Source organism: Haemaphysalis longicornis, unplaced genomic scaffold (assembly GCF_048455015.1).
Source record: "Haemaphysalis longicornis isolate Haplotype H1 unplaced genomic scaffold, Haemaphysalis longicornis Haplotype H1 scaffold_3, whole genome shotgun sequence".
Taxonomy (NCBI): domain Eukaryota; kingdom Metazoa; phylum Arthropoda; class Arachnida; order Ixodida; family Ixodidae; genus Haemaphysalis; species Haemaphysalis longicornis.
The window spans coordinates 88451133-88463289 of record NW_027526335.1 but is presented as its reverse complement, the minus strand read 5'-3'; the positions used below and the strand labels follow the sequence as shown (position 1 = coordinate 88463289).

At 46.2% G+C, this 12157-nt stretch overlaps 2 protein-coding genes across 3 annotated transcripts in view; one reads left to right on the top strand and one right to left on the bottom strand.

Moving 5' to 3' along the window:
* Positions 1 to 4940: 4940 nt before the first annotated feature.
* Positions 4941 to 9028, bottom strand: LOC144174797 (uncharacterized). 2 transcript variants are annotated; one of them, XM_077703689.1, is made up of 3 exons: positions 8619 to 9028; positions 8474 to 8525; positions 4941 to 7250 (listed from the first exon to the last, which is right to left on the bottom strand). In XM_077703689.1, the coding sequence occupies exons 1-3, from the start codon at positions 8658 to 8660 to the stop codon at positions 7051 to 7053; spliced, it is 294 nt and encodes a 97-aa protein (XP_077559815.1). In that variant the 5' UTR covers positions 8661 to 9028; the 3' UTR covers positions 4941 to 7050. The 2 variants fall into 2 exon arrangements, with proteins under 2 accessions (XP_077559815.1, XP_077559816.1); XM_077703690.1 differs by having other exon boundaries at positions 8474 to 8522.
* A 272-nt stretch (positions 9029 to 9300) lies between these two features.
* The window catches only part of LOC144174796 (alpha-tocopherol transfer protein-like), a 28176-nt gene continuing 25319 nt past the window's right edge, over positions 9301 to 12157 (top strand). Inside the window, exon 1 of the mRNA XM_077703688.1 lies at positions 9301 to 10113. The gene's annotated coding sequence lies outside the window, so the exon portion shown is untranslated. The remainder of the gene's footprint in view (positions 10114 to 12157) is intronic.

Below are 12157 nucleotides of genomic sequence, written 5' to 3'. Positions count from 1 at the left end.
TTCCCAACTAAATGAACGCGGGCGCTGCCGGTTAATTAAGTATATTTTGCCTCAAATGTACCTACAGTTTTCTTTGTATTAAATAACGGGGTGATGTATTACAAGTGCCAGCGGTTCATGAGTTTAGAATGCTTATGACTATATAAACCGCTTGGCATTTGAGGCCTCTGGGTTACGCCGCGACGACTGAATGCCGTGTGGCTCTACTTGGGTCCAGTGAGTGAGCTACGACGACAAGGTGAGCCCCTAAAGTGCTCTGCACTTAATGCAAAGATGCCTGTGGTCTTACTGAAAGCTTTTATAGAGATCCTGAATACATTTGACAAATTTTTTGCCTTATTTTGGACAAATTTTGGAAGACTGGGCAGCTCATACCTCCCTCCAAATGTGTTCGTCCCAGTGCGGTATCTGTGTGTTTAAGGTATTGTGCTACTACTAAACATGAGGCCATGGATCCCAGCCCCACCGCCTACGTTTGGCTTTGACATGTACAACCATAAGTTGACGCATAACTTAGAAATGCTTCCATTGCAGGGAAATTGGTTTGTAAGGATGGGGTTCAGATTACCCGCTTGCTTTCCAAACCCTACACAAAGTTATATCCTCACAGCTTGCTTGCAACAGACAGAAGCAAACATTCGCTGCGTCCAATTGAGACAGATGCAGTTCAGCAGGAACGGTTAAACCTGGTCAAACATCGAAGAGCACTTCACTGGTGCTCTGTGCTTGCCTTGGAACGAACCACAAGGTCAGGTTTGTTTGGCTAGAACTGGGCAACTTGAGTACAGCTGAGGCTTAAAAGCTCCACTGAGACAAGGTGAGCTGAGCTCCCGATACGTTCATGCGCCTATATATTGCAGTCCTCATGTGGCAGCGAAATACAAGGTAGTCCTCGCAATGCACAGATTTAGCACATTCATTGGACGTGCCAGTAAGCATTGTTTTGTGACGGAAGTGCAACCGCAGAGCTCGTTATTTCGAACTCTGTGGAAAGCAGATCAGGACGCGATAATAAGGTGTGTTGAAAGTGTGGTTGGAGAGGGGTTGAAGGGGCCATGCAGACAAAATGCAAGTTTGGTTCTTTTGAAAGATTGCCTCGCTAGAACAACACTAACACCACTTTTAAAGCAAACTTCACTCAGATAAGAAGAATATAAGGCCATGTGACCCACTAGAACAGTTCCCACACTAGAACCTGTGATGTATTATGGGCAGCTGTGCGATTGGCTGCGGCCGGCAAAAACTTGCGCTTATTTTTTATAGAAGTACGAATGGTGGGGAAACAATCGAAGTTACGAATGCGCATGTAAACATAGAAGCACCAGTGCGCACTGTGCGCACCAACGTTTATCTATAAACGTTGGCACGCACTATGCTGGTTATAGCTGCACAGCCGTCCGGCGTGTTGTACTTACATTGGCCAGCTGGCATAAGCGACATTGTCTTCAACGAGTACTATAATCCGTAACAAACATTATCCAGGCCCAAATCCGGTCAAAAACAAAGCGAAGGCGTACAATGGTCCCGAGCGGTACGGTGGCGCCATCTAGGAGGACTGGCAGCAAACAAGGCGTTCCCCAGTTCGCTGCAGCCAGAGTCCACCTACTTGCGTTTGCTTTAGTACTTGTCCCGGATACGTCATTGCAGACGTCATGAAACTCTTTCCAGCAGGAAAATCGAAATTGGCTTAAATTGTTAAATTTCTTGGTGAATAAATCATCCTTTGGTGCCGAACGAGCACAGGGGGCATTATAAAACACCAAATCTTTTGAATAAAACAAACTTCTATTTTGTCTGCATGGCCTAGAAACAAACTAGAAGTGCGACGTAAACGATGGGGGCAAACACAAGTCCGTTGTCGAAGTGCACATACAATTGCATGCACTTGTGGCTCCGAAGTAAACTATTCGCGGAATTACCTCAAATCGAAGTTTTTTGTTTTGTTGTATTTAATCAAATTTCCATAAATTTGGCAACCTATGAAACTGTTTGAGTTTTGATGTACTGCAAAGTGATTGTTCCTTCCCAATCTTTTACAGGCAAGGCTTCGAGTTATCTGGATTAGGACCCCCGAAAATTGCAACACAAGCAACTAGAATATACGTGAACAGCAGAAACGTTGGTTCTCAATTATAAAAAATCTTTCCAGTTAATGAGGTTTAACATATTTCTCATCTTTGATAGCATTGCACGGTTAGAAGAGGCACACAGATATTGCCACATCCTGCGCTGCTGGAGTTTTTGCCTCTAAACCATTGTTAATTTTCTGCAAGATTTAGCACATTGCCATTTACTAACTGCCTCTCTGCTATAAAATTGCCCCATTTCAGTTGAAAGCCCACAAGCCCTCTAAATTTTCACGTTTGTAAATGTATCAGCCACTTCGTGCAAGCTAATTGCATCGTTGGGCAAGTGCATGAAGTGTGCCAGAGGCGCCAACACCTTGGCATCTTATGGCGTAGTTATTACCTAGTCTACTTAAATGCAGTGTGCATCAGGTTTGTTATTCCACCTTGGGCATCTTGACTCAAGGGCCACTGAAATTAATTCTGAACAATGTCTAATTAATACCTGTGCCACACGTACACGAAAAATTACATTTGGGCGGGCCATGCTACACACGAAGACACTACGGCATTAAAGGTGTTGGGAATGATGGTGATAATGACCAAAAAGAGAAATGCACTCATATTTTAGAAGTTTTTAACGTAAAAAAAACAACCGTCTTGCAGGGATTAAGAATGTTTTTTTTTTTGTGAAAGAAAACTTTATGAAAAATAGTGTTTTCTAAAAAAATGGTGTGAGCCGTTTCTAAAAGTGGCTTCAGCAGCTGCATGCCACCGCCTGCCAGCAGTGGCCTAATCCAAAAAATTTAAGACGAGTAACAGATTGTTTTGCCCGTTGCCGCTGTTTTAGCGAACTTCATCTTCAGAACTTCGCCACCAAGAGTGCACAAAAAAATCGTATTATTTTGAAGTTCAGCTACGTCTCCACGTCATCACTCTGGTGCTAAGAATTCCGTTGGTTTCATTTGGTGCTTATCGAGTTCGAGAGTAGGCAGATTTAGGGCATTCGTGAAGGCGAATAAGTTTTGCAGAACTCCTTAAACCAAAAATGACATCAGAGCGAATGGCGTTAGATTTTTGCGTATAGCAGCGAATTAACGGCATTAAAACTTAAAGGGACACCGAAGGGAATTTGTCAAGCTCCCGGTTTTGCTTGCAATGCGTAGACTGGCTCAAATTAACACTTATCATCGTTTATCCGGTTGACAAGTCGGTAATTATTTTATGAAGCTTGAAAGAAGAAAAACTACCATGCGCGTTCTGCGGAGGCCGCACCAACTAAACGCTGTGACGACGGGAGGAGGTGCACTGTGATTGGACGATGCCCATGATTAGCATTCAAACAAGTTTCGGTTTCGGTTCTGTAAAACAACATGCTTGACATCCAACGTTGTCGGTGGATGAGCATTCTCGATATCAGTAATCGTCGTACCACGCTTCTGCCATGTTGGCTGTAAAATGCCTAAGATAACCCTCCCAGGACGGCTTGGAATCATAGCAATGCCGAGGCATACGCAGTGGATGAACGCCCTCTGCGTCGGCGCAGACGCTCAAATGCCATGCACTTTTCCCCTATATTTGGAGCTTGCCTCACTCATGCCTGCATCGTAAAAAGCGTGTTGGCACCAGGCCAAAGGTCTGCTGATTCTGGCCTGTGCCCACTGCCCGCAAGCAGTCGGTGCTTATGGCAACAGCACGCCAATGAGAACTCACTAGTGCGTCAGTGTCGGTCTGCGCGCGTTCTGCGAACTTGTTCATGGAGCAGTGAACGTTACGGCCCAAAAATGGTGAACTCAGTATAGACAACATCAACCGAAAACGTAAAAATCAACTTACCAAAAAAAGGAAAGAATGTACCCTCGGGCATCCGAACTTGCGACTTGCAAAATAATACACCTAGCGCTCCATACCACTCGGCTACAAGCCAGAGCTGCTGGTGAGGGAAATATGAGGTATAGAATGTATAACCAGTTTACACTTTTATTTAGTTTTAGCGTTTCAAGCAGCTTAGGTGACTAATTGTTGTATAGTGCTCGTGCAGTAAGCGTCCCCCAAATTTCCACAATATCTCGTGTCTAGCAATATCACTTCTTAGACGGAAAAGCGTTCGCAGATGCATAGTCATGATGCTAACCGCTGTGCTTGTTCACTTAGCGCAAAAAAGTACTTCCTGCTCTCTAGGTTTACGCTGTACGGTAGAAGTTTCAGTTGATTTTATTTCCTTAGTACCTATATTGACTTCGCTCCTACTAGCGTACCAGTCAGTGAAGCGTCACATGTGCGCTTGTGCAGTGCTTGTGTGGAGCGACCTGGACTTGGAGCTTGATACAGTGTACAAATTAACAAAGTAAAGAAAGGCACATTCTTCCATTCACAAACGTGTCGTGGCTTCGTTTCAACTGAGCGAACGAATTGCGACGACCCGTCGGCGGCCGGCGGACTCGCTGGGCCGACTGACTCTGTCGGAAGGTCGGCGAGCCGTGCAGTAGCGCGGTCAAGCCAAGTTATCTCCTCCTGACGTCACACGAAAACGCCACAGAAAATGGGCGAGGATGCAGAGTGGAGGACAGTATTTTCGAAATGATTTTTCTACCAAATAAATTCGCGTAATGCACTCAGAGTGGTCGAAACATGGCCTGTGGACTTGGGGCTACAATTTGCGCTGGTAATCCCGCAATGTTTACAAATCACTTCGGTGTCCCTATAAGGCACTACGCACTTATTGTCATTTTTCGTGTACGTGTGGCACAGGTATATAACTCACTGGCTTAAAGCTTATAATATGCAGGCCATTTTCTGACACACTGGGAGTCGGCAATTAAGAGCCAACATTAACATAAACTAGGTTAAAAGCAAAGGCAGACAGGGAAGCAGTTGTCTCGACTAGTGCAATGTATTTCTTTGAACTTCTCGGTGTCGTAAATACAATCTCTGTGGCAACTGCACCATCAAAACATGTGCACCAGCTTTGAACAATGCGAAAAAACCGGCCACTCTGAGTAGGATAACCTGCGAAACGGGAACGTTCGCAAACAGCAGTCGGGCTAAAGTTGTCAAACTTTTTATGTCGGGCAGTGCATTCCAGTGCTGTCTCTAACAAGTCTTTAGAATTGAAATCCATCCGTCACGGCAGTGGATTGCAACTAAATGGATTGCAACAAGCCTCGTGCTAGTTTCTAGGCCTGAGATAGGAAAGCATACAATGCCATTGTACCACATTATGAACAGACATTCAGCTGAGACGAAAGCCATGTGGAGAATTTGGCAAAATTCTGTGACAAGCACACACAGTGACAGATATGACCCATGGAATATTGAAAGCTATAAGAAATAGTCACAAATGACATTTAATATATGTTAAATTGCCACGTACCCATGAAAGTGATGTTTGCTACCGAGAATTAATTTCATGCTCTCGGAACTGGCAAGCTCACCAGCACAAATTTTTTGCCAAGCAATGCACAGAAAAATATTTCTCTTGTAAGAAGCGTGCACACCCAAATGAGTCTTATTTTAAAAACGGTAGTATTAAAAAATAAACAGGCTTATAATTTGGGTTGCCAAAAGACAGTAGTATTTTCAACAAAGTGCTTAAGGCACACTGGGGAGGGTGGAAGCAGGGCCTGTTTGAAAGCACGTGCATGAAATCTGCAAAAACTAAAGCCATCGTTAAAGGAGCCATGAAGACAAAACACAAGTTTGGTTCATTCAAAAGATCGCCTCGTTAGAATCATACTGACACCACTTTTAACGTAAACTTCGTTCAAATAAGCTGTATAATTAGGAAAAAAGGAAAAAGCCATGCGACCCGCTCGCTCATTTCCCGCAACAGAACCTATGATGTCATACCAGCCAGCTCTGTGATTGGTGGAGGCCGGCAAAAGCAAAGCTTGCCAAACGAGCTATTTGCGCTTAAATTCAGGCCACTCTCTTTTTAAAGCAGTAAGAATGGTGAGACCGACAAAGTAAGTTACGAAAGCACATGTAAACATAGAAGTACCGATGCGTACTGCTGTTGGTACTGTGCGTGAACTATGCTTAGTTTAGCTGCACAGGACTGTGGGGCTTTTGAGTAGTTTTAGACGACACTGACCGATTGACGCAAGCAACGGTGTCTTACGTGACCATATTTGTCGAGCGAGCGCTCCGTTTCACGAAACGGTTATTTTCTCCCTGAACAAAAACAAACCAGATTCAAATACGGTCAAAAACAAACCAGAGGCAGAAAATGGCTTGTCACGGTATGGTGGCGCCATCTAGGCTCACTAACGGTAAACAAGGCTTTCCAATCGGCTGCAGGGCGGTCGGTTGTTGTGATGTCATTGCAGACCACAAAAACACGATGTAGCGGGAAAATCAAAATTTTAACGTAAATTGATTAATTTCTCAGTGAATAAAACATTGTTTGCTTCCGACAAGTGCTAGGGACACTATAAAACATGAAATCTTTCAAATAAAACGAATTTGTATTTTGTTTTCATGGCTCTTTTTAAGACCTTTAGTTTTCCACGACGTCTAAGCATAAGCTAAGCAACCCTTGCGGTGCTAGCACACGTAAAACATTGAACATTTTGCCGCAAATGCCGACGACATCCTCTTTAGAAATGCAAAAGAAAATTGCACACAAACACAGACATGTGGCCAGCACACAACACGAATGTCAAATTGGCCCTGCTTTGTGGGGGCGCCTGCTTCGCCACTAACAATGCCCTTATAGACGCTCCCTGAAAGCGTTTTTCCAACGACCGGTCAAATGAGTGGCCTGGATGTTGAGAGAACTCAAACATGGAAAACCACACACAGACTCATGGCACATACGAATACCCAGCGTACACGCACCATTTTTACATTCTTGCGCACTGTCTGTCCCTTGAGTAATTACGGTCACGACTGCACGCACTGCTCGCAATTCTGGCACCAAGCCATGCGAATGTGGGCAAAACTTCATCCCCTAACACTTCCTTCCTTTGCCAGCCTCCAAGCATTACTCGTTCTTAGACTTGTCTTTTCGCGCCACCTTGTGCACCAGGACAGACCCCGTGCCGACGACGGCGGCTCCAACGTTGTACGTGGTCGACGCCACCCATTTCACGCCGCCCGTTCCGGCGTTGTAGACTCCGGACGCAATGCCGTAAACCCAGCCGGTGGGTGCAGCGTTGGTGCCTGCCAAGGGCTTCTCTTTCTCTGCATGCGTAGGAAAATGGTGTACACAAACGACATTTCACCTGGAGCTCCAAGTTCTGGGACAGCACACAAGAAAGTAGCAGTTATTATATGGTACTCTTTTTTTTTATGTGAGGACGGTGCAGATGATGAAACAATACCCATTTTCAGCGTTGCACGGGCCTAAATAAAAGGGTCTGCCTTTCTGTGCAAGATTAAAGCCCCGGTATTCCGAGTCCTTCTTCCACTCGAGTTTTCAGTAGAAAAGCTCCTTGAAACCAATCTCCCCATGCATAAGCATTGCGGAATCCTACCCTTAGCCGTGTGGAGGGAGCAATTAGTGGAGGTGGGACTCGGAATACGGCCCAAAGTCTGGCAAGTACCATCCGCCACAGGTTTTGTGATGCGAAAAATACAATCACCTTCCATGCAAACTTTGATCTTAAAAGCGCACGTGCAACAACTTCAGCTCAAGAGAGGACCCCTTACAATGGGTGAGGCAATAAAGGTGTTGAATTGCATATAGTGCAACACGCTCATATAAAGTAGGTGCTTCAAATCCAGATGATGTACCAGCTTGTTCCCAGCTGGGACCAGGTAGTTTTAGCTGAAAACCAGCTGGATATTTTTGCCTGGTTCTGCGTAGTGACTAAAAATTAAGATCTAATCACTTGACCTTTTCCAGCGATATTATTTACTAGAAAATGCTGTCTGCATGCATCCCATCCTGCTGCAACTGGAAGCTTAATTTCACTCTGCAAAAATATCTGCAGGTTACGTAGCGAGAATCATTACCGTTATTTTAAGTCTCACGAACGTTCCATGTTTGGCCGAAAAGCTCACAAGCTTGCAGCTTAAGAATGTTGAAAGCCCGAAACTTAAAATTTTGTTGAACATAGCGAAAAGCTCCGCAAAGCCTTTTTATGTAAGAAATTGATGGAAGTACTTATATTCCACATACACACAAAATTGTGCATAGTTTACAGAGGTTGACGCACGCATCTTGAACCGCGCGCACCATTTTAACAGCATTCCGATGCGCCTTCGCATCGGTAAGCAAAACTCCGAACACACTTATCAAAAACAGAGATGCGGAAATTCAGACCGCCACATCACAGGAGCTTCTCCACGCGAGAAAAAAGCCTCCACACGAGGGGAGCAAAATCATGACTGCCAACTGGCTCACGTTCGCTGCCGCGCGAGGCCTCTATCCGCTACCTGTTTACGTCGGATGCACGACTTACGTTCATCTTTCGCTTGCTCCTCGACGGCCATGGCATCCTCTCGTCCAGCCTGCTGCACAAGAATTCGTTTAACGCGTTAAAAGCAACGCGGAGTTCGCGACGGCACTTCAAACGACAGCCAATAAATAACCACGTATTCCTTTACCTTCTTCAGGCAAGCGGTTACGGGGTTGTAGAAGTTTGACATCGCCGCTCTTCCGCCGGGAGGTTATCGCACTCGGCGAGTCGGACGCGTAAACAAGTTCGGCGGCCGAGCTTGCTGTTCTCTAGATTTCTGTCGACAGCCAGCCAGATCGACGGTGAACGCAGCGGCCTTCCGGGTATCAGGAGCGTCGAAATGCGGCTCGCCGCACGTTCGGCCACGGCGCACTTCTCGAGCACCGAGGGAAACAGATGTGTTAGAGTTTACAATACCATAAACGTCACATAATCGGCGCGCCGAGCTTGGGAAACGATAAAGCGAACACCGTGGCTGCTGCTGTCGGGAGCATCTGCAGCCTCTCCCGAACGCGCTCTGCGCCGGCACTAGTGACGCAAGCAGTCTCTGAGAGCGAACAGTTGGTCGTACGCAGCTTTTCTTTATTAATATTTGCACAGGTTGGTGGCCGCGTACAAGAAGTTACGTCAGCGCGACTTTATGTACGACACCGAGAAAAATGGGGTGAGCGATGATCTCTGCTTTCCAGCCATTTTCAGCCACGGCAACATTGGCGGAGCGAACGGCGCATGCGCGCATCTGCGCGTCGTTCTTGGGTTGCGTGCGTGCGTCGTCTGCTAGCTGTCTTTTATAGCTCGTTAAAGTAAAAACTAGCTAAATGCCAATGCTAAACTGGTTAAAATGTTTCTGAAAACTATGACGCGGATTTTTTTCCTGCTGCGCCAACCCTTTTTTGTGACAAAAGAGAACCTTTCTTGCTTTTTTTTTTTTGATAAAGGGAGACGACGACTAAAAACCAAACCACGCCGTGCGGGATTTGGATATCCGTGCACATATTTCAAAAACCACGCTGCGAACATACCTAGTTTGCAGCTTTTTATAGACATAACGATGTCAAACAGACCGCTAAAAATAAAACAACACAAAACTTGGGTTTGCGATGAATGGAACACCGCTTTTTGTGTCAATAATCAGTGTAGCGTGTACGCAGCCATAGATCTTTCCTTGTAGATTTTCATTTCTAGGTGCTTTCGGGAGGGCAGAAAGCGGGCGGGTGCTATATATAAAGAAGAATAACTGGGTTTTGGGTTTGTCCGCCACTTCTTTCTACCCTCCTCCCCCTTCTTTCCTCCGCGTACGAGGGTGGCGGCGAGGGGCGCGAGGAGGAAAAGTTAACGGGAAAGCCACCGGGCAAGTTCAAAGATCTGCGCTGTTCTAGTTTCGGTGGAGCCTCGCTGGTCGCACGTATCCCACGGACCCTGCGAAAGCCCGCTTCAGGACGTCGGTGGAGAATCGGCGAACCGAGCAAGAGGAGAGAATAGGCAGTGTGAGGCGCATCGCCTTTCAGCCACGGATCCATCTCTATGCAAAGTGAAGTGCGTTTGTGTCGATCTGCTGTGACCAGAGCCTGAAGAACAGTGTCCGCTCCTCCTCACCTCTTTGCCTTTGGATTTGTTTTGGTCTCGGCCGCTAAAGTCAACAGGTAGGTCCCGTTTAATCCGCCTTCCCAGACTGTCGCCCTTCGTATTTTTAAATTTTTTTTTTCTTTTTGCCACACACGGGCAAGTTCTGGCTGTCCGGTCACAAATCTGCTGTTTTCCCACCAACTGTTCGAGGGAAGCATAATAGGATTTTAAAAACATCTATTACTGCCGTCCTCGTATATCCGGGGTGCTGAGGATTCAGTTACCCCAAAAAAGTGTTGTGATATAGCGCCTAAATGCAGCCAGTTATTGGAACGCATTTGTTGCGGTTAAAATGTGCTACTACTATTGATGTGCACTCCGCATGCTGACTCACTTGCTAATGTGTTCTGCTTCTGAGCGCGAGATATAGGGCCACGTACAGCGGCTTTTCTTTTTTTTTTTTTCTGATGGTGGACGAAAAACAAGTAATGCCCGTGTGTGGAGATTTCGGCGCTTGATAAAATATCTCCAGGAACTGTAAATTTACTTTTGAAGGTAAGTTGCGCTTGTTGTGAACACAGAGACGGGCACGGGAAAAAAACGTAGACTTTCACGAGAAGATGCAACTTACCTTCGAAAGCGTGTTACACCAACTAGCCCGACATCAAGCTTTACTGTAAATTTAATCCGCTACGGCCTCCGCTAAGGCTAGCTTCACAGCCCAGGCGTGACTTTGTCTCCTAAAAGCCGGATTTGAGTAACGTGGATGCTCCGGTTCACCTTTATCAATGAAAAATGACGGAGTCCTTTCATTCCCTTGGTAGGCGTAAGCGTTGCAGATATAGCGCGCACATTTTTCCCGCTCTCTGTGGTATAGTGAACGTGCGGCTACCGCCCTGTATGGAACTATTTTTTTAACCCTTTTGCTTCTTCTACATTCGCTCTGCGGGCAACCCGCGTAAGGGTTTTTTTTTTTTTTTTTTGCGTAACTGAGGACATGGATGAGGTGATTCAGCGCACTTTTTCGCGAGGAAGCGGCGCTTTCCTCGTTAATTTGCCTCTTTCCTCCTGGGAAGCCGGTTAATCACGAATACGAGGTCGGCCACGAAAATCACGACTTTCGGCAGCTGAAAAGTGCCGGTCGTACCACGGCTCCGTTTCTTTTCTTGCGGGTCGGGCAAGCGCAAACTTCAAACGCTCCTGCCGGCTTCCTCGCGTCCTCGTACGGCCCTCTCCCGCTGGCGTCGTTTCAACATCACTAGTACTCCTTTTCCCCCTTTACTTCGTACCGCTCGGGTTTAACTTCGGGAGCCAGATCACAATGAATAGAATCAGCAGCGGCAAAATAAGCCTTACCGCGATTTGGCTTAGCAATTAGGCAACACAACTGTGGAGGCCTGCAAAGGAAATTGAAATAAAAAACGTATAAAACAAATATCATTCCGTTAAGTAGAATCCTCGTCGTGGGGCATGCATTGAATCCTCTCTCTCTCTCTCTCTCTCTCTCTCTCTCTCTCTCTCTCTCTCTCTCAGTATTTCGAAGCAGACGCGTCCACGCCGTTTGGTCATAAAGACAATTTCAAGTCTCTCTCGAAAGAAGCTAGGCTCTGAAATTCTATCATCGCAACGAACAAAAGAATGTTTCTGTCGGCATTTCTCTGTCTTTGTAAGTTTGCATACCTTGTACACTCACGGCAGCCGTGTAACGGGCCATGGAGTTTATGTCAGGAACTTGTAAGCACAACTTTTCCCGTTCATTCAGAGTTCGGCTTTAAAGGGACCTGCAGCGGTACTGATCACCACTTTCAATCGCCAACACAGAGCGGCACTCCGTGATTTTCTGGCCACAAAAAACACCCTTTTTCAAGGCATTTTATCGCGTTGTTTTAAGCACGCGCGTTGTGATGTACAGAAAATCCGTGGTGCAAAAGAAGTAGGAGGTGTGCTCGGAGCGAACGTGAGGAGGAGATCGCATGGCGGGAAGGAAAAATAGCAGTGCGGGGGAAGGTTCAAAGCAATACCTTCTGTTCGGAGGCGAGCTCTGAAAAAGGGCGACGCACCTCAGGACAGGAAAGGGACACATCAGCGTTGTGGATGAGTTGGCCACTGCGATCGAACAGG

Excerpts from the sequence above, each read along its gene's own strand:
- LOC144174797 (XM_077703689.1), bottom strand. The coding sequence starts at position 8,660 with ATGTCAAACTTCTACAACCCCGTAACCGCTTGCCTGAAGAAG. Across the intron at positions 8,526-8,618 it reads TAACCGCTTGCCTGAAGAAG|CAGGCTGGACGAGAGGATGC; the intron begins GTAAAGGAATAC and ends ATTCTTGTGCAG. Across the intron at positions 7,251-8,473 it reads GGAGCAAGCGAAAGATGAAC|AGAAAGAGAAGCCCTTGGCA; the intron begins GTAAGTCGTGCA and ends CTACGCATGCAG.